This window comes from Pleurodeles waltl, chromosome 7 (assembly GCF_031143425.1).
Source record: "Pleurodeles waltl isolate 20211129_DDA chromosome 7, aPleWal1.hap1.20221129, whole genome shotgun sequence".
NCBI lineage: Eukaryota > Metazoa > Chordata > Amphibia > Caudata > Salamandridae > Pleurodeles > Pleurodeles waltl.
This window is the reverse complement of record NC_090446.1, coordinates 1,249,736,316-1,249,760,510: the sequence shown is the minus strand read 5'-3', so window position 1 is coordinate 1,249,760,510 and position 24,195 is coordinate 1,249,736,316. Positions and strand designations below refer to the sequence as shown.

Below are 24,195 nucleotides of genomic sequence, written 5' to 3'. Positions count from 1 at the left end.
CCCACTTATAGAAAACCCCACACCTTTAGCAGGAGCTCCTCATTTGACGGATGGAGCACAGATGAAGGTGGACCTCAGCCTATTTGTAATCCCGCACTGTTCTCTGTTAACCAGCCACCTCCATGGCATACTCCCTACCCATTCTATCAACCACGTCCCTACTTGCCCTTTGTACCTTTTTTAGGCCGAGACCGGGTCAGAGGAAGAGGCAGACGAAGAGAAAGAGGACGACGTGTCCATTTGGCCAGGGAGGAGCCGCGGATGTTAACCAGAAGTCAGGGCAAGAATCAGACCACAAGACTTTAGTCGTCAATCTGTCATCCAGGGAGTTGTCCGCTGAAGAACTGAGAGACTTAAACAAAGGATTGAGTTTTGTCCCACTCTCCAGGAAGACTTTTTCTGTCTGAATTGCGAACTTTCTCACTTTTTTAGAAAGATTTGTTTGCATTTTTTCTTTAAGGATAAACATGTTAAACCACAGCCAACTGATTCTGGCCTCCGCAATCTTTCCACCTTTTATCCTCCGAGTTCTGCTATGCCATGTGAACTACTCACATTTGAAAAGGCGGTCCTAGCAGATGTGAAGAAACTACAACCTAAACGTACTTTCACTAATACTACTTCATTGGAAAAGGATGCTCTTAAGACTCTGGCGCTTGATCCCAACATAGTGATAAAACCAGCTGACAAAGGTGGCGTGATAGTTGTTCTTGATACACAGATATACAGACAGGAGTGCCTTTGCCTCCTTAGTGACTCTACTCATTATGTCCCCATTTTTCGGGACCCCACTGCACGTCTACAACTGAAAATTAGATCCTTGATCAACGAAGCTCTATCAAATGCCTGGATTTCTCTTAAGGAGGCAGATTTTCTTGGCACTCCCGATCCTCGTATTCCTTATTTCTATTGTCTTCCTAAAATCCACAAAGACAAACGACCCCCTCCTGGATGTCCCATTGTTTCTGGCATAGGCTCGATTTTTGAACCTTTAGCTACATTTTTTGATCACTTTCTGCCACTCTTAGTACAGAAGACTTCAACATTTCTTAAAGACACTAAAGAAGTCTTGAATCTTGTCAACCAGATTAATGCCACTGTTCAAGTACACAAATTGATTTCTCTAGATGTGGAATCTTTATACACTAACATACCCCAGGAAGCCACCCTTCGGGTTGTTGAGGACATACTAGCCCATAGCATTGGGAATTCCCCGACTCCTACCTCTCTCATCATGCAGTGTGCATCCCTGGCCTTAACTGAGAATTATTTCAAGTTTGAATAACAACTTTACCACCAAATACGAGGTACATCAATGGGGAGCACCGAGTGTGGCCTGTCTCTATATGTATCATTTTGAAGAACAATACATACTCAATGATACCAATCCTTGTACGATCAACATCAAGCTGTGTCGCAGGTATATTGACGACATCTTGATTGTATGGCAGGGCCCTACATCCAAAGTAGAGTCATTTAGGACTTGGATCAATGGGCTTGATCTTTTTTTAAGGTTCTCCTCTACTGTTTCTACTACCCAACTTCCTTTTCTTGACTTTTTGATACCTATCAAGCACAGCAAACTAGAGACCAGTACTTTTCGCAAGATAACGGACTGTAACCACCTTCTGATTTATGAAAGCCATCGCCCTAAAGCCCTGTGGGACAATTTACCTTATGGGCAGTTCCATCGTCTCCGACGTAATTGTAGTAACAATTCTTCTTTTACATCTCAAGCAGAAGATTTAACTGCCAAACTACGTGAGAGACATTACCCATACCAAGTCATCAACTCTACATACACCCCCCCCGTCTAACTGTATAAAAAGACTCATCAACAAACAATGGTCCATTCTATGTAGCGGTGGTGAGGACATTCCAAAACCCTTGTTTGCCTTTAAACGTACTAAAAATATCAGAGACCTAGTGGTTCATACTCGGCCTAGGATTGTATTACCACTATCAAGGCAATCAACTCTGTGGCAGTTGCCTTCAGTACAAGGTCACCATCCTTGTGGCAACTGTAATGTATGTTGTCTGACCTCACATTTAGAATCTTTAGACTTGGATCCGCTTGGTAAATGGGACCTTCGCAAACACACTAATTGCAATACCCGCAATTGTATTTACTTGATCACATGTCCGTGTCAGCGACGTTACGTTGGCATGACTACACAACCAGTTAAAGTTAAAATAAATGAACATCATAGTAACATCAGATGTGGCCGCACAACAACAAAACTGAGTGTCCATTTTTCGGAAACCGGACATAGTCCGAATGACTTTTGTTGGGTGGTTCTGGAGGCCCCCAATAACTTACCCAATGGGTCCAAGAGCCTTTTTGCTAAAGAACAACGATGGGTGTTCAAATTAGGAAACCCACATCAAGGGGTTAAATGACGAGATACCATGGATGAGCTTTTTTCAATGTGTAAAATTATAGATTTGTTCTTCATATAAACCTATGTATGACCTTCGGACATTTGACACTAATATATTTTTGTTAAAATAATTGTTATACATTTTTTCTTGGTTTTCTTTCTTTTTTTTTGTTAGGCCTTTTTTCAGTTTCTATTAATTCATGTCTTGGTTACCTGTGCTATGGGCTTCACCCTTGTTTTGACCTCACATACCATGAGAGCCTGGAATCTAATACTATTTGTCTTGGCTTCTGATTGTTTCCCTCTCGTACATGTCCATTTTGTGTTCAGTCACGATGGGTAGCTGAAGTTGCAGCATTTGTGGCGTAACTATTGCCCCTCATATACCTCTTCCTTCCTTGATGGGGCTGCCTATGTAGGAATTATTTATGAGCGCGTTGACCTTAGAACGCCGTATACATATTTTTTAGAGAGGGTCTTTTGTTTCTGTCCACGTTGCTAGGTTTGTGATACTTACGAGCGCGGCTACGTCAGCGCGCCTCGATTCCCTCTTCTGATTGGTCAACATCAGACACAGTGCCCTTCTACCCAACGCCGCTAGTTATTCCGTTACTTCTGGGATTGCGGCTGTTGGGTAGGTTCCAGGCAGTGGACATATCACCACAACGTGAGTAGGCCTTCCTTTGCCCGGAGGTGCATGGGCTGCTTTACATATTATTCCCTTTACTTAGCTATTGCCGGTAATGATAGCCGGAGCGGTGCATGAAGTGCCGTAATTTGAAGAGCATGCGGTTACCGCGATGTGCGGCGTATGAACGGATGCAGACTTGGTTTATACGGAATATTGTGATCTTTACGACTGCCCCTAAAGGCTTTTTTGTCCAGATTTGGTGTTCGGGGTCATCACTTGTTAATATGGTACATCCTTTGTTGTTGGCTTATTACCACAGTAGCTACATGAAGCATATGTCTTTTTCGAATTTGATTTTTACAAGACCTTGCTTTAAGTTCTGTTGAACATGTATTACTTATGGCCCTGAAGGGTACTCGTTCTTTTGAAAGTGTCTTTGAATGGGTGTCCCACGTTCTCACGTGTTTCTTCAAACAATTGTCCTGATAGGGTTACTCTGATTTGACTATCTCTCATTATATAGATGGATATGTATATGATTCTTTAGTTTAAGTTCAGTATATACTTGTGTTTCTCTTCAAAATGATTTTCTGATCTACTTATGACTTTCCAGTGAGTGACATCCAGCAAATGGCTCACACATTCCCAAGGAACCTGATCTCCTAGTAAGGAGGGTAAGGTAAAACTTATATTGGGGTTTATACGTATTCAGCATGGCAGCACTACCTCACTGTTTGCCACAACACTGGTAGGTGGGCATGGTATCCTAATAGTTTATGTGACATTTTACGTTTTTGACATATTTTTCTGTTCACAGGTTGTTCACCGTCTCAGGTTCCCATTTTTATAGCATGTGATGTAAGTTGCTTTTTGTCCTTTATCTTCTAGGGAGGACTCATTTTGTAGCTTAGGAATTTTGTTTGGTCCTGATGAAGCGCCATTAGATACGGGTAGACTGTTTGAGGCGTAAAACATGTTGACCTATTATAGCTAGAGGGAGAGTGTGTCCCAGTCTAGATTTTAGTGTTTTTTAAAATGGTGGTACATTGTCCCCTGTCCACTCTTGAGTGTTTTTAATCTTGACCAAGATCTCTGTAGTCCTAATTAAAACTGAATTCATTTTGAGGTTTTTGAGCCAATTTTATTCCACTTTTTGTTCCTGCTCTCTCCTTCAGCCGACTTCCTTCATCCTTATTGGATTTCATCATGGCACGTGCTTTTTTCCCAAAAGATCTCCGGCAAAAGCCCCCCCCCCCTCCTCGTGGAGCCCATCAGACATTGCAGCGCCAGTCTGACGAGGAGCTAGGCCTATGATGAAGCATGACATCCAATGGATGTGTTAGGGCTCTTGCTTCTAAAGATAGAAATGTACTTAACAGCTGTGTCATAATTTTCGGTGTACTTTTTTATTGTCAGTCCTTTTTAATGCACATTGACCCTAAGCTGGCAGAATTAACCCCTAACGCAGCAGGCTCCATGGTGACAAATTCGTCAAAGACTGGGGAAAGTATGTTGTTACTTTCTCTGCATTGTATAAGGCCCAATCTTCTATGAAAAAAGTTGTTCGGTGGGGGCCTTTTTGTCCAGGCTTTTTTGTCCGGGCCGGATGCTACAGGGGCCGAGCGCCAGGCTGCAGATTTTACCAGGTCTCAGGTGGCTACAACCAGTGGGTCGGCGTACCTCCTATTATACATCTGGATTCTACCCTCCCAGATACTGGAGAAGCCGGTGCTGTGGCTTTAGAACCGATAACCGAGGTGGTTTCTCCGCCTTTGATGGGACATCAACAGGTAAGAATCATTCCTTACTCAGAAGTTATTCTAGGGGGAAGGTTGAAAGAGCATATTCCGGCTTGGGAACACACTTATGCTTCCCCCCAACAGAAAGCCCCTCCTTGTCCCATTCATTTTTCCCAAGTAGAGAGCTTTTTCATGGATGGAGAGATGGACACACTGCGCAAGGGGGCCATAGTAAGAATGAGCCCTTACGCTTCTGGACTTGTCAGTTTGGTATTCTTAGTACAGAAAAAAGGCTGGGGTCCTGTCTAGTGCTCAATTTGAAGGAGTTCAATTCCTGGATAGTCTACAGTTACTTAAAGATGGAGGGTATCTATCTCTTAAGCGACCTTCTGCAAGAGGGGGACTTTCTAACAAGTCTAGATCTTAAAGACGCGTATCTTCAGTTCCATTGGCGAGAACAGTGGTATGAATTTGCCGTTCTCCCCTCGGTCTTTCTTTCGCTCCTTGGTGCTTCACCAAGCTTTTACATCCAGTGGTACAGTTCCTCGGGAAAGAGGCGTCCGCCTCATTATATATCTCGACGATATTCTGATCATGGCTCAAAGTAAAGATTTGGTCTTGATGCACCTGCATTGAACTGCCCAGCTTCTGCAGGATCTGTGTTTCCTTATCAATTCGGACAAGTTGATCTTGACTCCGTCCAAGGTCACAGAATTCTTAGACTTTCAGGTACATACTATCAAACCCCAACTGTTACTGCCTCTGGCAAAGAGTTCTATCAAAAAAGAATTGAGGCGAGCCCTTGTCTCTCCGAGTATATCATTGAAGACCCTAGCACGGTTGGTGTGCCTGTTAGCCTCCTCTATTAAGGTGATTTTTCCAGGGCCCCTGCATTACCGGGCCTTGCAGCGTCTGAAGATAATACATCTTCGCGGAGGATTGTCCCATTCAGAGCAGATTTTGTGGTTGGACGAAGCGAGGGCAGAGATTTCCTGCTGGTTGGCTCACATGGATGTGTGGAACGGCAGGGCCATTTTCACATCAGTACCAGAGATGGTCATAGAGCTGGATGCCAGTCGCTGGGGTTGAGGAGCTCATTGTGGCTCGGTACAGACAGGGGGCTGGTGTCCTCTGAAGAATTGATGGTCTATATCAATTGCCTGGACCTTCTAGCGGGGGTGTTTGCGATAAGCTCTCTTTCTCCCCACCAGGTGAAATGTTGTATCCCATAACACATGGACAACATATTGGCAGACCATTATATGGACCGCCTGGGCGACACCAGGTCTCCAGTCCAGGTGGAGATTGCAAAAGAATTTTGGCAATTTTGCCTCCAACATTATATATCAGTGACCGTGGAGTATATTCCGGAACGCAGCAATCTGGTGGCAGACTGGAACCCTTGCTCCCTGAAGGATGGCAGCGATTGGAAACTCAGCCGGCAGGTGTTTCACACTCTGAATCTTTGGTTGGGTCCATGTTCGATGGACCTGTTTGCATCGAGGCTGCATACTCAACTGCCAAGTTTCTACAATTGGAGACCGGGTCCTCTAGCTCTAGGGTCAGATGCTCTACACATTTCCCTCATTCTCCATGATTCAGAGAGTACTCTTTCAGGTGAGGAGACAGAAGGCGGAGCTCATTTTGGTGACGCTTCTTTGGAAAGCTAAACCATGGTTTCCAGTGGCGATCTTACTGTCTTGTGCACAACTGATTGCTATTCCGGAGGATCCATATCTGTGGAGGATTTCAGGAGATGCTGATAAGTGCCGGGAGTTTCGGATAGCGCAATGTCTTTCTTGTCTCAATCTTCGGCACTTTGCACTCACAAGCTAAATGAATCTTCCTGGAGGAGATGGTTTGTTGGTGTAGTCAGCAACACATTGATCCCATGGTAGCGAGCATTAATATGATTGTTAATTTTCTTTCTGACTTAGCAGCACAGGGTCTAACTTACAGGACCATTAATAATTTCAGGTCTGCGATATCAGAGGGTCATCCTCATTAGAGGGTAAACCGGTCGGCGAGCATCCGCTAATATGCAAGCTGCTGCGCGGTATCAGGATGGTTAAGCCTCCTCAGCCTAGGTATTCTTCGTTATGGGATGAAGATGTTGTCTTATGTTTTCTGCATTGTAATGAAGACCTTTTGCACAAATAACTGTCAGCAAAACGTACTCTTCTGCTTTATCTGGTGTCCTGCCGACGAGTCTCAGATGTTCGTGCGTTGGATTTGGCAGGTAGATTATTTACCCCTTTGGGGGTTTCTTTTACTATTTCTAGACATACGAAGACTGCTTCTAGATGTGTTGCTTTCCCAGACTTTCCTCATCAGAAACTATGTGTGGTCAAATGTTTGAAAATTAATGAGGAGTGTACTTGTGAGACCCACAGAGATATCCAGGGACAATTGCTTGTTTCATTACTGAGTACTTTCGGTCCTGTTTCTGCTGCCACTCTAGCAAGGTGAGTCAGATGGTTATTGGGGGCAGCTGGGATAGATATTTCTGTTTGGAGCTCACTCTGTTCAGGTAGCTATGGCCTCTCAGGCATTTGCTACTGGTTCTCGTTTAGAGGACATAATGACTGCAGCAGACTGGTTTCGGACTCCACTTTTTTTTTTAATCACAAACCTATTGTTGATGTGGTGTCTGCAGTGGTGGATCAGCTTTGAACTAGCATAATCCGAAGCCTCCGGTCCTGGCATAGAATAAAAAAATGTCTAGCTTACGCATCAAGAATTTTCAATGCTATTAAGGATATGGATTATCCCACCCACAAAACAATTTGTCTGTTTCTATTGTTATTTGTAAAATGCTTGATGATGTTATGCACAATGTGTTGAATTTTATTTGGATGCCCACCCGTTGTTTCATGGTTATGGATTGGGTATTATTAGTTGTCTTTGTTTGACTTTAGGTGCGGATAACAAGGGTTTCTGAAGGATCGGTTTGAAAAAAAAGAAAAGGAATTTTTGTTTCAAGGTCTTCAGCCCGGTTGGCAGTGTGAGATTCAATTTGGCGGTGGGATCCCAGTTCCAAAGAGTCAAGTATTAGATTTACACTGCTTGCAAAAAAAGAGGAAGGACTGTATTTGCAGGGACAGATAAACATAGTGCAGACATGTGATTGGTGGACAGTATGCACTATGGGGGCACTTGGGAAAAGTAGTTATTGTTTTTTAAAGATCTGACTGGCTGCTGTTAATTGTTCAGTAAAGAGAGAAAAGTATAATCCTCGCCTCAGTGTCCTTAATAGAATTAAAATTATTGACACGTAAGCTAGAATTTGTTTTATTCAAGGGTGGAAAAGGAACAACCCCCGCCCCACCCTTCCCACTTCTGAAAACTGCTGCAGGGAAGATGTTTCTTCCTGGGGTCATGGGGACACATATTTTACCTCTGGTGAAAAGTTAACAATGTATTCAGTGCATCCATTGATTATATGTATGCATAGGTTTACACACGTGTGCACTCCATGGAAGCTTTCCAACTATGAGCTTCCCAGTGGTGCTTCGGGAATTCTTTATAAATTCCAGATTATCCAAAAAAGGCTTCAAATCAGTGGTCTAAGTGGGTGGAGTTGTATGGGGCATGATGTGTCCACACTTTAATTTAAGAAATAGAGTTCTCCTATTTTTGTGAGAAGCCAATCATCCAGGGACGGTCAATTCCGGTTAATCTGCAAATGTAGAGGGTGCTTAAAAGCGGGAATTGGCTTTAATTAACAGAATGACTTGAAGCTTCCTGATGACATCGATTTATTATTTCTGAGTGGTACTGTAGGGTGTTACCACCTGAGCTGAGAAGTGTGTGCTTTTAAAATACGGTTAGAAAAAAGGTTGCTCCACATACAAAATCTATATTTTTTGAAGCACTTTGTTAAACTATTTTGGCTTTTTGTAGCAGCCTATCTGTCCTATGTGTGCAGTGCAAGTTTAAAATATGGACTTAAATATGTACAGTGCTATTTGTGACAGACTGACCTCGTAGCACTAAACATATACAAATCACTACTGTCTGCTTCACCAACCAGGTTTCAATTATGTGTCTCTCTGGTTAGAAACACAGGCCTCTGCAGTGCAGTAACTAATAGAGGTTTCATAATGTACGATAGTGCATTTTAAATTGATTAACCTGTATTTATTTTTTATTTGAGCTGTATGTTATTTTATTTTATATATAGTTATGTATCTGAATAAGGACCTAAAAAAGTTACAGTATATTTTGTCTCTTTACAGCTACACCTTTGATCCCGCCAACCTGCGTGTCCCGCACCCCTGCATGCAGCGTCACAGCTCCCATTCGTTTTCAATATACTTTGACCACTGGTTCAAACAGAGGAGTAACTCGATAGCATCCATTTACAAACGTCTCACTGAAAAGGGCTCATTGCGTTTATTTTTTTAATGTGTTTTAGGAATTCGGATTACCCTGTTTTTGACTCAATGTTTTTATTGTTTAATACATACATAGTACTTTCCTGGGTCCAGAGCTTCAAGGAGAGAAGACACCCGAGCAAGGAGGTCGTTTATTGCAAGTGAGGAAGGTAAGTGCCATTTCCTTTTTCTATTATTATTATTTGAATGCTACATGTATTTTGCCCGTCCCACCACTCTAAATACATGGCAGCCACCACTGGTCACTTAAGAAAGAAACCTTGAAAATTATACTCCATAATTTCATTCTATTTAAAAACAGCCTTATCTGTTTATAGCATTATAATAGATCTATAGTACTCAGTGCTCAAAAACTTCAAACCACCTTACATCAACCACGTTGTCTTTCAGCATGTTACTCCACTCTATGACCCTCACATTAGCCAGTGGCATGGTCTCTCTTTTGGTATTAAGATGAAATGTACACCCACCAGCCTATGTACCAAGGTGAAATGCTCCCACATGTTAAAAATTACAATTGTATTTAAAATGTTAATGTTTTCAAGGCTCGACTTCTGCACTTCTCTTAAAGCCAAGCCAGACTCTTAGTTCGGCTCCGACTGGGCTCTCCTTGTTAATTTGTTGGTTGCCCATCTCTGCCTCTCCCAGCTACTCCATTAACCCAAGAGAAAACGGACTATTAAAAACAAAGTACAGTGGTGTTGAGGCACTGCAGAAAAAAACATATCTGCACTTGAGAGACAGAGTGGCGTTGCACTTGCTACAATCGAACATTTTTACGTTTGCTTCACAGCCAAACTGTGTGAATGCAGGGCTTGTCGGGCTGGCAACTATAGAGTTACTGTGCTGGACACTGCAGACAACACTCACGCATACAAGAACACGCACAGTCACTTACAAGCACTCATGCACGCACACGGGGCCTTCAATTGTTTTGTTTTTAGAAACGCTTACATAAGCTGATGTCTGTCCACATTACTAAACCTGGATTCCCACCCGCTCTGCCACAGAGTTACTATCACCACCTTCTTCCTCACCATGGCACCAAACAAGTGCTGGCTTACTCTGCTGTACAGCAGGAAGCCTTCACTTAGATTTACCTCAGTTACGATGTATGGCTGTTAGATGGCTCTACTCTCACACCTACAGCGCTATTGACTCCATTGAGCCTGACTGGACACTGTGTTAATAGTCACAGTGTGACTTGGGCCCCTCCCAAACTCCCTGGCACCTAAGAATCAATGCATGGGGCCGATGCTTAATTAGCACAGTCTAATCTACCGTTAGCACTCGATTTTCAGAGTGCTGCACGGAAACGGCCGACTTGTTTTTCCGTTGTTTTGCGCTTCTTTCTGAGATACCCATTTGACTGAGGTTGCCTTGTTGCCCCGTGAGTACCGGTACTCTCTTTGGCCATGGAGAAGTTCCGGTACTCAAGGGCAGGAAATTCAGAAGTGCCGGTACTTAGTACCGGTGAGTACCGGCCCATTTAAAGCACTGTAACAGCACTAGACAGAAACGAAGGCGGAACTATATCGAGATGAGATAACATCAGCCCACAACGTCGTATTTATAAACACGGGCGATGGGAATGATGTATAGTTTGTGCCTCGAAACACGAATGTACGACAGCTAAAAAAACGATATAATTTCAGTCTATCTTCTGCTCGCCTATTACGTAAACTCCATCCATTAACATGATGATGCAATAGCCCCATCTCGTGGACGATAACAGAAACTGTCATATGGCGGGATGCAAATATATTTGGCATTTTTTTCCAGGGCAGACCATGCGGCAGTGCGTAAAGTTAGAGATGATAAAACAAATTATATCTCTAGGAGACAGGAGAGTGGTAGGCACTATTGAAGGACTGTTAGAAAATAAGGGTGCACATGCTTCATCCATAAAAGAGCTATACGACATGGCTAAAATAAAAACATTTATTTTTAACAATGTGACGATCTGCTGTTTAAGTTCACCCTTACTTGCAGGATACTTATAAGGCGTCTCATGGTTTATACTTACTATCCACGTGGCTGCATCTGGATCGTTTACCTGTAAAATTAAATAGATCTGTGATTTTATGCAAGCTAATAATTCATTTGGGCAATAAGATACATTCATCGATCAACACTTTTGTACTTCGCATGAAGGGAAGAAACTTAACTGAACGAGGAAGCTTCTTGACGAATTCAAGCATCACGGGCCAGGAGGCCAAATAACGCCAACGTTTATATTCATTTACGCGCGTTTCGATCCTTGTGTTTCATAGAAAGTAAGCAGCAATATGTTACTTCACGATCATGGCTCTGGAGCGCGCTGACAAGAGACAGTAAATATGAAACACACTGGCTCTAGTCGCCTTCGCAGTGTCGGGTCATTTGATCGGAGATACAGCGCTCCTTTCAGACTCTGGATTCGGCCTCACACTGAGAGAAGCTTGCACTGCTGCTGCGTTGCCTATATTTGTCCTCTCAAGGACGGAAGTTTGTATTTCTACACAAAATGTACCTTCCCTATCAATAGGGGAATCTTCCACTGCTGAATGAAGGCGTTCCAGGTAGCCTGGAAATAAATGTTAGTTTTAGCCTAAATAATGTAGCAACAAATAGTTGTTCTCAGACCACAAGTTCTAAAAAAAAAAAGATGGTGGGGGGACTAACCAAGTTGGGCAGTATCCAGGTGGCGTGTAACATCACACATGGCATTACAGGAAGTGGCATTGTAAGTCATGACCTCACAGGAAGTATAATTTCAAGAAGTGACATCAGATCTTAAGACCTCACACATATGCTTAGCAGGTCCCTCATGAGTACATTTGAGAGAGCACATTACAATATTTAACAAAAAAGTGGCACAACCCAGACAGAAAATCTGGGCCATAACTTATATATTCATTTTTAAAACCCTACCACAAATACATTGGCAACAAGGAGTAAAATGGGAGTAAATCTCTTCTGCTTAATTTTTTGCAAAGTCTACATTTAAAAAAATATTATGGGGTTAAGACACATGCTACATAAATCTCAGGGAATAATGAAAAAATTTCTAGCTATCACGTTTAGAATTTTCACTTCTATTAAAGACACGGAGGTGAGGATTATGCTTCTCTTTCTATGCTTTAATATAACTCAGCAGCCAATAGAAAGATATTTTAAAAAAAAAGACAAATCCCATGAACCCAACATAGTATCAGAACAACCATGGAGTCCAGCCCTATAAAACCTTCCTGACGCAAAGTCTCTTCCTCTTTCTTTGCACATAGACATAGTTACTGAATTAATGCCGAAGAGTCACAATTAAACCTGGAGTCCAGAAAAGAAGAACGACCAACACCTGAACCAGAAACGACGAACACCCCATCAACAACGAGGTAGGAGGAGAAGAATCCCAGAGGAAATCCAGGCAATGGAATCCGAATCATTTATCCTCTTGACCTAGGACAGATAAAATAACGAGCCATAAACAGTGTCTTATATATAATAAGGCAGATAAAATCAAACTTTTTTTTTTTTTTTTTTTATATATAACAATACAATAGGGTAGGAAATGAATATCATTATTGCTTAAAAATCACATCAACAATATGCAATACAAAGAATAAATAAATCAGGATAAGGTGAAAGTCAAAACAATAATCATGGGTGGGATAATCCTCGCCTCCGTGCCCTTAATAGAACTGAAAATTCTAAACGCGATAGCTAGAACATTTTTCATTCTATGTCAGGACCGGAGGCTCAGATTATGCTAGTTTAAAGTCCTGCCATAACAACTGACGACACATCCAAAATAGGTTTATAATAAAACCTCTTAAAAGTGGAATCAGAGGACCAGTCTGCTGCGTTCAAGATATCTTCTAAACGAGAACCAAGAGCAAAAGACTTAGATGCCATAGCACCCCTCACAGAATGCGCTCCAAATTTGGAAGTATCAATACCTGCTTCAGCCAAAATCCATTTCACCCACCTGGCAAGGGTAGCCGAAGAAACAGGTTTAAATGGCTTTTGGAGCAAAATAAGCAGCTAGCCCAATATGCCAGACCAGAATTCTGAAGTACTTACCTCATAATCTTTTATGCATTGGACAACACAAAGTTTGCTACTATCTGGAAATGCTGGGTAGGATATCAACCTGGTGTTGCAATTAGTCCTTCTAGAGATGACAAACGAAACACCTTCAGGAGAAAAATGCCTCCCTGCTAAATCTAAAGCATTAACATCAGAAACACGTTTACATGAAATGAGACAAAGCAAGATGGTAAGCTTGGCAGAAAGTTGCTTCCTGGAAAGGTATTTATTGGAAGGCCAGGAGTCTAAAAACCTTAGAACAATGTTAACATCCCAGAGCTCAGAATACTTGGGTAGAGGGGGGTTTAATAACCTAATGCCCCGAATCAGATTACAAACAACAGGTAACTGGCCAACAGGTCTACCATCAATAAAGACATGGCCGGCAGAAATGGCGGAACGGAAATTGTTGATAGAATTGTAAGCCATCCCAGAGGCGGCTAAAGATGTCAATAACGGTTTGGCGCATGCCTGCGAGGTAAAATACACTTAACTGGCTGCGAAGCAGCAAAGAAAGAGGAAGAGGCTTTGCGTCACAAAGGTTCTAAAGGGCTGGACTCTATGGTTGTTCTGATACTATGTGGGGTTCATGGGATTTGTAGTTTTTTGACAAATATATTTCTATTGGCTGGTGAGCTATATTAAAGCATAGCAAGACAAGCATAATCTGAGCCTCCGGTCCTGACACAGAATAACAGTAAGATAACTCTGGAGGTTAATGTATTTGCTATAGAGATCTGTGTTTTGTCTAGCCCCAGTTTTGAATTAAAGTAGCATAGAAAGTTGATATGTCTCCTGCAAAGCACATCATGTAACATACAGATGGCAGATGTTTATTTTATGTAGTTGGATATGTGGGTTTTTGCTTTTAACACAGAGATCCTTTTGTTACTTGCAGACAATAAATTGTAATCCTTCTAATGCAGCACAGTAAGCTATGGACATGACTCCTAGACCTTGTAATCCTCACTCTCTTAAGTAACACATTCTGTGCACCAATTTACACGCATTTGATTTATTGTCAATGTATAAAGTGTACATGTGATGTAAATTGCTCTGAAACCCTGGACTGGGATGAGCAGTGCTATCAAATAAATAAAACAAAAAGGTGGTATTTTTGTTGTTTGTGTTAATACTGGGACAGACCAACACATCTGAAATCTTTTTAGTCCATGAATATCTCTCATATACAGGGACTGAAAAAGCTCAAACACAGCCCTCTCAAGTATTTGTGAATGAATAAGCTGTATGGCACTGTTTCCCGTCCAATGCATTTGCATCTAGGGGTGAGAATTCAGGTTTCTCCCAGAGAGCATACTCCATCAAAAAGAGATGAACCCTTAAATTCAGCCTTTGTTTTGGGCTCAGCTGCAATTTAAAATAACAAAGCCCCATCATCTGCACCGTGCTGCTCAGAATGAAAGCAGAGAATGTTCAGGCGCTGCTGAATGTGTCCTGGTGTCTGACAATTACACCACAACGAGTTCAGCATATTTCTGTGGGGCCCAACATTCTGCCAAGGTGGACAACGTCCACCTGAGAAAAGAGTAAATAGACACAGTTTACCCCTCGGCTTGTGCCCTGGTTGCTCTTCACACTAATGCATTTATACCGTCACTAGGGCAAATGGTGCCTCTGCACTCATGGTGAGTCAGACCTTACATTGTAATTCGCTTTATATTTCATGAATAAAGGTTCGATTGGAGTCTTTTTAACTGGACAATAATGTAGGATAAACTAAAAGAAAACACGTGATTTAGACTCCGTCACGCACAACTTGAAAACACAGAAATATGTACATAGCTTCAGATAAACTTATCCACCAAGGCTCTGACTAAAAATGCCTCAAAGGGGTTGGAAATAATTTACACAGCAAATAAAATTTGGTACAAGGAGGATCAGGTTTTGAGGGTGTGGTATTTACCTCCAATTACAAGCTTTACTGTTCAAAATGGAGCGTAGCATGAGGACTGTGGTACTACTGGTACTTTCCACAAAGTAATCCACATGTCCTGCATTAACTTGGAATTATTTCCCCTTAAATATATATTTGCAGGTTTGACCTGCCGATACGTACCTAGGGAAAACTGCAGGGGTTCATACTTTATCAGCTAGTAATTACAGTAAACATCATCTGACTTGTAATTCTAATCCCTGTACTAACAGGGCTTTGTGCAGGGGTCGGAATTATGTGGCCGTTTTTTAAACAGATTCTAACTTAACTACTCAGAAGCCCTTTACCGGTGTATGAAAAACAGAGAACAGCAGAGAAACCAAAGTAATGAACAAGAGTGCTATTTAGTACCACTAAACTGTTGAAACTACCTCCATTCCTCTTAATTTCGTAAACAAATCACAAACTCACTGGCAGCTCTCAACATTCTGAATTGGTGTAGCGCTGAGGCTTTGATTACACAGCACCTGATGGGCACAGATTCACCATGTGTGCCTGTATAGAATATACTTACTTAGCTGTGCCTGAATAGCTACAAATAACAATGATCTATGATTTACCAGTGTTAAAAATGGGGTTTCTGGTTGGCAAAGCTATGCACCTAAGCCAGGCAGAACCTACCATTCTAGTCAGGGTGAGTAAGTTACACACCAAAGAAACATGTGCTGACCCCTCTGGTAGCTTCACAGAGCAGTCAGGCTTATCCCCAGAGGTCATATGTACTACACTAGTGACACAATAAATACACCACAAAAGAGACTCCATACAATATTATATACATTTATAAAGTATACTGTACATAAATCATAGACCGATACGACATAAAGCAGTGATTAAATTGCCAACTAGGCAATTGTCACAACCATCACATTGAGTGCAACAAAGGAACTACTGTTAGGTTGACAAACATCATGAAAGAAAAACATACTGTGCATATTTATACCATTTCTAGGATAGAATGTGGTATCCCAATAGGGCAAGAATCAACATGTGCAGGACTGTGTCATGAGGAGGGTTATAACCCCTTCCTGGATCTGCAGTTGGGATTCAATCTTATGATCTAGGGGGGTTATATACAGTGCTGTTTATGAAATAGACATTCGTTGTAATTGTTGTACATTTTTTTGAACTTCCTGAATACTATTGAGTAATACATTGGATTTTAACAGTACGGAGTTGTCTTATTTATTAACTGAAGACTTGAACATATGTACGTATACTATAACTAAATAATCCTCTTGGAGCAGTTTTAAATTGTGACACTAAAAGTAGCATTTCTAAACTAGTAATGTGCAATTCAACTACACCAGTAAGCAGGATTGCTCACTACCACTCCAAACATATCAAACATGCCCACACTACTACTCACAGATGAGATCCGAAATTACCACTTGGACATTTATAGGGGAATTCCTAATGCAAACCTATGACAGGAGAAGCACTCATAGTAAAGACAAACTAAATAGGTTGCATATCACTGCTAGGACATGTAACATATATAGGGGCATGTCCTACCTTTTACATACACAGCACCCTGCACATAGGGCTATCTAGGGCCTACCATGGGGGTGTCTTAGGTGTAGTAAAAGGTGAGTTTAGGCCTTGGCAAGTAGTTTGTATTGCCAAGTCCATGTGACAGTAAACTGCACATGCAGGCACTGCACTGGCAGGCCTGAGACTTCTGTGGGAAGTGCAATCAGCTCTGCAGGTCCACTAGTAGAAATAAATTTACAGGCTCTGGTTATATGGCATACCACTTTACAGGGGACCTATAGGTGAATTACATATGCCAAACATGTGTAAGCCAATTATACCAAGTTTTAGGGGAGAGAGCACCTGCACTTTAGCACTGATTAGCAGTGATAAAGTGCCCAGACTCCTAAAGCCAACAAGAAGAGGGTCAGACAAATAGGAGGAGAAAAGCAAAAAGTTTGGGGCTAGCCCTGCAGAAAGGGCCATTTACAACACATTTCTGCTTCTAAACATGTGGAAAACATGCATTTTTCAGCAAGTCAATGTGGAATATGACCTAAGGTGAGAATGGCATCAGAATACTAATATTCACTTATTCATCAAACTATACACTCCCCTAAATGAGTAAAGTATCCACTCAAGAGATCTGTCTCTAACTTGCATGTCACGTATGCCTTAACTGTACATATTATGTGAAAGATTAAAGCTTGTATTAGTCTGCCCTACTGGATCTACTCTGCTAGAGATGGAAGATTGCACTTGCTTTCTTCTGTGAATGAGGGAAGCTTGTTTTTTTACTGCCGTCCTGTACCAATTGCATCATTTGTGTGAGGAAACAAATCCTGCAGTGTGAGGACACAATATGAATAAATGGAAAGTCCCTTCCATTGTAATGAATGCAGTGAATGGTTTTGAATGTTCACGGAGTTTGATTTGGTGATACTTAGTCTTTAGGTCTAGCTTAGAGAAATACTTCTCATCTTTCAGTATGAGTACTATTTTGTTAATGTTGGGGAGAGGGAATGTGTCGGCTATAACACTCTGATTGAGAGATGGGAGGTCAACACAAAATCTTAAGCAACCATTAGCCTTCTTCTTGATTACTACTAGTGATATCCACTTGGATGCTTCCATGGACTCTATGACTCCCTCATCCAACATTTCTTTAATCTTTTTTCTTACTTCATTAAGCACAACATCTGGTACCCTCCTAACTTTATGTTGGACGGGTAACCCTCCTCCCTTCAACATGATCTTATGTGCATATCCCTTATGCTGACCTAGTTTGTTTTAAAAAATGTAACACTATCCAAAATGTCTGACAATGATTCGTCTTCGACAACCATGACTTGTGAAGGCACCCTTGGATTCATTATAATGTGCAGATAATATTGATTGCACTCCACAATTGGTGGTCCATACATAAACATTCTCACGGATATTCCTATTCTCAAATCCAATGCTTGCATGCATGTAACCTAAAATTTCAACAGATTCTCCTTAATGTCTTCCTTGGGAAATATCTTTGGGCTGCAATACAACTCCACTCCATTCATACTCAAACATTTTCCTGGGAATGATCTATACACAGACCCTGTATCAACCATGATTTGTTATGACCATGCACCTCAAACATTGCCTTAGGTCGATTGTTCCTCTTGCTTTCTGACCGAATGTCCCCTTTACTCTACACACAGAACATTTTAGCATTCTCTTGATTTCTGACATGAGAAGTACCAGAAATCACTGCAACTGTGCCACAACTAGTAAACTTGCACATTCTGGCAAACTGACATACTCTGTCATACTTTCTACATTCCTTGTTATTTGCGAAACAGAATTTAGAATCTGCCACATGGCCTGGCTTCCAGATTTGCTGCAGCACTTGATGGGTTGCTTAAACTATATACCACCCTTAAAATACTTCTTCTGGGATTTAACAGCAGCAATGACTTCCTCGTTCGAATTCAAAACTGCCCCAACCCCTGAATTTTCAGTATTATTTTTCTTTTCCATCTCTTCATGCAACAATCGCATTGTTCAACAACTTTTCCTACAGCAACTGCATCTTTCAAAGTGGGGTTTTTAACTGCTGACGATCTTTCCTGGATCTTTTTACTTTTACATTGCACAATTAATTGATCCTGAATTAGTTAATCTGTCATGGGTCCAAATTTTACTTTGTAGATAACTCTCTTAGTCTAGACACACATCCACTGATTGTTTTATACTCAGCATCAAACTGCTGAGTAAACAACAAACTAAATCAAGACCAAGTTCTCCTCTTTTATGAACATAATCTAAAGTCTATGTCTAGCTTCTTTAAACACATCTTGAATTGGCTGACTGTTGGCTTCTAGTGCCAGAGGTAAGTACCTAAAAATAAGTTGACCCGCTTTACCCAGAGTACTCAAAAGAAAAGCCATCTTCCATGCAGGTGAAAATTCCAGGGCATCTAGTGCTACTAGGTAATTTTAAATAGAAGTATCAAATCTTCCCAAGGATTTGAAAGGGTGACAGTTTGTGGTATGAAGCTTGGTGACATAATAATTGACATTTGCGAAGACACCACAGTGACACCTAAATACTGGAAGATAAAACAGTACCTATATCTAAAAGTTATACTCAAGGTTTTACAATACATATGATGCACAGGTTAAACTGAAAGAAACATATATTTAAAATAAGGTAAGTTTCTCAACAATCTAATTAATTTGTGCACTCCACCGCTTCAAAAAAATGCACTAATAACAGTTACCTTATATTATCTTGGTGTGCGCATCACCAAAGAAACGCACTTTTCACAAACTCTGATGCTCCCACAAGCATGTGTTGAAATGCTCCAAAGATGTGCGCATCACCTCTCCTAAACGTGCACTAACAAAAAACAACATTATGCACATCAAGATATTTGCTGGTGTGGATATCACTGCATCAAAATATCAAGTCCGAAATACGATCTGTGTTCATTAGCAGGTGTGGGCGTCACAGCTTGAACTCTTGACTTGAGTTAAAATGGTCGCTGTTTGTAAAGCGGCTGCTATGTTGTACGCTGAATGCAGCTTCAGTCAAGAAGAGCTTCCAAAATGGCTGTGCGCTACTGACTGCCTGACTTAGAAGTGTTCAATGTGAAGCCCTCACAATGCTAGTGGTACTGTTAAACTTTTCAAGTATTTTCTTAGCGCAAATGGTTACTTGCCCACAGCACAGTGATACTTCCAGCTGTCAAGTATGCGCACCATGGCTGCCCACACACTGTAGGTTTGACCCAGTCACTCCTCAGCTGTCACTCGCTTCAACTCGGCTGTAGTTTCTTTTGATCAATCAGTGCCAAACCTTCCAATGTAGCCCTAGTCAGTTTGTCTCCAAATTGTTGTGAATAATAACACTGATGCACAAACAAGTGTTGTTACACTGAGGTTTATTCCAGCTGATCACAAGAAATACAGCTTCCCATGCTGACCAGAGCAACTGTCCTCACCTGGAACATTATATTTCAAACCATAATTGAATCTTACAGCAGTGAAATTCCATTTTCACAGTATCATGCAACATGCATATTACTCTCACATGACTTGCAGTAGTATAACAACCTTTATGCTGGAGGAGCTGCAGGTTCGCCCAATACCTAGAAGCCTGTCTGTCTGCTGAAAGAGAGAGAAGGAGGGCAAGAGAGAGAAGGAGTGGGTCTGGCCCTGCAGAAGAGACTATCCGGGAAGGGAAGCCTAGTCTGTTTGCAGCATAAGGAACCAGAGAAAGCAATCTGCATTGGACAGCGAAGCCAGAAAAGATCCATAGCATAAGTGGGCCTCCTGATCTCCCTGAATGGTTCTGGCTCAGAACTGCCTCCAAAGATGTTACCAACTCGAGAGTGGCTATGTCTGCTGACAGCTGCTGCAGGTTGCAAGCTGCAGCTACTGCCACCAAAAGCAAGTAAGATAATTTGAGGTTAAGAGGACCCCGGGCAGCTTGGACTTTGCTGGTGAAGGAAGCTAGTTGGCCTGGTAGACCATAACTGTTGGAGAAACTCTGTCAAGACCCACAGACCAACGCTAATCTGATCACCTGACAATACTGGAGTTGAGGGAAACCTGGGGGGGGGGGAGGGGGTGGTAACTGCTAAAGGAACTCTTCTGTGACATTGGATCTGCAGTGCTTTAGTCACAGCTCAATTCAGGTGTCAAGCAGTGGTAGCCGCAGGAACAAAGGGTTCAGGACGTGATCGTCAAAGACCTTGACCTGGGAGAACACTGTGAGGGTTCACCCATGGCACGACACCCGAGCACAGGATTGAGACATGGTCCAAGGTAGTCAAGTGCAAAGACTTGAGACTTTCTGCCTGAAGTAAACCTGGGGTAAGAATTATTGACCGAGTTGTTGATCCTGACCCAGTGGGGTGAACAGTGACCTAATCTTCATTAGTGCCTAATTCATGCGTTTGCCACAGAATACAGAGACTAACTGCAATAATCACCTGATAGGGAGAGAAAGGTGAAGCAGGGGGGTGCAGTGCTTACAGAGGACACAATCGGGACATAACCTTGTATTTGATAACCCGATTGCCTTGTGTAGAATTTAGTTTTCTCTTGTGTGAAAGGACAACCAGTGGCCTGGACTGTAAGTTATTATGTCTGCTGGTTGATTGCTGAGTTTTGAGCGCTTGCCCCCATACAGCTCAGTAAAAAGCCTTTGACTGCATGCCTTGCTAACCGGAAAGGGAACTGGGGAAAGGGTTGTCCTGTGCCCAATTCACAGAGACACAGTAGGTCAGACTCCAAGAAACCAGCACTAGCTCAAACACCACAGTTGGGGTCCAGTAACCCCTATCTGTTGTTCCCCACTACTCCCACCAAACTGGGTCTGACACACACATGCATACCCCAACCTCACCCCTTCTTATCACATCAGAAAAAAAGGAGGGGATTCAGAAAGTGATCAATAGGTAATCAATGGTCCTGTTTCCATGGAAGTAGAACAGGAAAGTGTTAGACATCATTTTTCTTTATTTTATTTCTTTGAAGTTTTATAATATAGTACATAATCTAATTATAATAATTTTCTATTATTTTCTTCAAATCAATTGAGTAAGCAACCATATTATGAGGTATGAACAAGCTGCACAACTACGTGATATAGCTATTAACAATCACACTTTTAAGACCACATTGTTCTCCAAATTGCGCTAAAAAAATCAATTGCTAGTTGTATAAGTCATTCTTTGTAATGTTGCCAATGTAGCCATCTTCCTCATCCATATATTGAGGACTGCATACTTTTTCCCTTTCCAATTTCTTAAAATTGGCTATTTTATGACCAGAACAGCTTCTTCAATCTAATGTTTGACCGAAGAGTGATATTTGTTCAGTTTGAAGGTGTCATAGTAAATTTTTAAGCTTTATCCAATCCTATATTTTAGAACAAAGGATAGTTTCTCTGCATGTTTATTTACCAAAAGACAAGTACATTGGCACATGCACAACATATGCTTCACTTTAACAGCTCCTCTATCACATTTCTAACAAGGAGACTCACCTTTTTCATTTTAAAGGAGTCAAAGCCAAAAGCAGATCTTTTGCAGCAACAATCTGTTTGGGATACAGACTGCAGATTTTGGAATGGACGCTAAAAATGCTTCCCATTTGGACTATGAAATTTCTGTCAAAAGTTCATCCTACAAATCTTTTCAACGTTTTGAAAATACTTCTACTTTCCTTTATCTTTATTCACAGTGGTGCTAGGCCCAAGTATTCCATTTTATTAGGCTTACTAGGGAGTAAGCAAAAAGCTACCACTCGGTCTACCCCTTGAGCAAAATAATTTCTTCCAAGAAGTACTTTAATTTATAAAACCCCTCCTTTTGGGAAGCCTCTTATTTCTGTGAAGTTCACAAGTCAATATCTTTTCAGCAAAGGTCTTATATAATTGACTTTCTGATAGTACACAATTTCAAAAAGATGAATTCTAGCATTAACATCAAGGATGTCAAGTGTCAAATGCTTCATCTCCAGCAAGGTCTCCAGGATGAAGATCTTGCAGAAATCCATGACCCTGCTTGAGAACTGCTGTTTCCACGTGTACTCAATGTGCATACCTTGATACATTTCTCTGGGTAAAATAACATCCAGTTGGTGTCTCGCTTTTTTCATAGAACAGGGCCTGTAGGTCAGATGAAGAGTGTATGGTTTCCTCATCTTCACCAGCTAACAGGAGTTGGTGGTTCCATTATCTTCCAATACCTAGAGATTTTGATGGTTGGAATATAGATGGTCCACCAAAAGGGGATGTGAATATTGTTCTTTAGAATCTTGAGTGCTAGTCGTTTTCCCTCTGGTGCTAAGCCCTTTTTTGATATTTGGGGCTGTATGCGCTTACGACTTAATCATTTTTTAAAAAGTTATCCAAGAAACGATTTGCATTCTTTTCTTCACACATGCTGGAGAAGATGGTGTTTTTGTTTTTCTAAAATAATAAATCAACAAAATGTTTGGTGTGCAAAAATTGCTGTTTCCATCACCAGGCAGTATGGGAAAATATTTTTCCTATAATTTGTCTAAGAGTGATGGTTAATATTTGATGTTTCTGGGTTTCTTTCCACTTGCAATTTGTTGGGGGGAAACTGGTGTGAAACAACATGTAAAACATCAAGCTAACACAAATGACAATAAAACTAATCAATGGAAAACAATGGGTGGGCCCTAAGCCAATTGCAATAGGCTTTTCACAACCAGACAGCTTATTTTTTCTAGTAGTCCTGACCTCAAACATGGATAAGAGGGAAATCTATGCATTTTTTAAATGTATTAAAGGATTGAGTTTAACTATAAGGGAGAATTGTACCATGGTGATATCTTAGATTACCCATAGTGCCTGGTGATTCTGAGGACTTTTTTTTAAGTGTTTTTGCGGATACTAACTTACAATTGGAAGCTACAGATATAAATAAGCTCAGTAGATAACAACAAATGCCCAACCAACCTGCATTCAGAAAATTACACCACCCTGTGAGGTACTGTGATGTTAGGTACAGCACCAATTTATTAGCACATCAAAAAATTGAATAAGATCTCATATACTCAATGTTAATTTAGAATGTATGTACTGTTCCATTTACTCATTAATTTCAATTAATTATGTATGTGTATATTTTGTATTAACGTCTAATAGTGCCGAGCAGCATTACGGCATTGGAAGGACACCATTTAAAGTGCTTTTCATCAGGGGGGTAATTTCAATCAAAACTGTTTTCTTTCACTTGCATGACTTGTGTCACGGACACTGAGGAATGCCTGGGTTTGGAAGCTTTACCAGAGTGCCGGCCAAGACCAGGCCCAAATACAGCAGCTACATGCAGCCTAAAAAAGGAGATTTAAACTTTCAATAGCTGCAATTGTATGTGCAGGCACGCTGGGTGGTAGGACATTTGTTGATCTCTAGAAATTTCAGAACTTTCCATCATAGAACAATTAGGTGATTCTGTTCTTAGAATCATGGTTTTACATTTCCAAAGTATTCTGGGAAAGAAAAAGTGGTGGTATCCATGCAAGCCATTCAA

At 41.3% G+C, this 24,195-nt stretch overlaps 1 protein-coding gene across 4 annotated transcripts in view; it reads right to left on the bottom strand.

The window, feature by feature from the left end:
* Window positions 1-24,195, bottom strand: part of TMEM220 (transmembrane protein 220) — a 178,758-nt gene that overhangs the window by 111,213 nt on the left and 43,350 nt on the right. For 2 of the 4 annotated variants that reach the window (XM_069200391.1, XM_069200389.1), the window contains exon 2: window positions 11,175-11,204. The exons of 1 other annotated variant lie outside the window; for it this stretch is intronic. In XM_069200391.1, coding sequence (XP_069056492.1) covers window positions 11,175-11,204 — 30 coding nt within the window. Of the gene's footprint in view, window positions 1-11,174; window positions 11,205-12,485; window positions 12,587-24,195 lie in introns of all 4 variants that reach the window. One more of the 4 variants, XM_069200392.1, reaches the window with a different exon arrangement.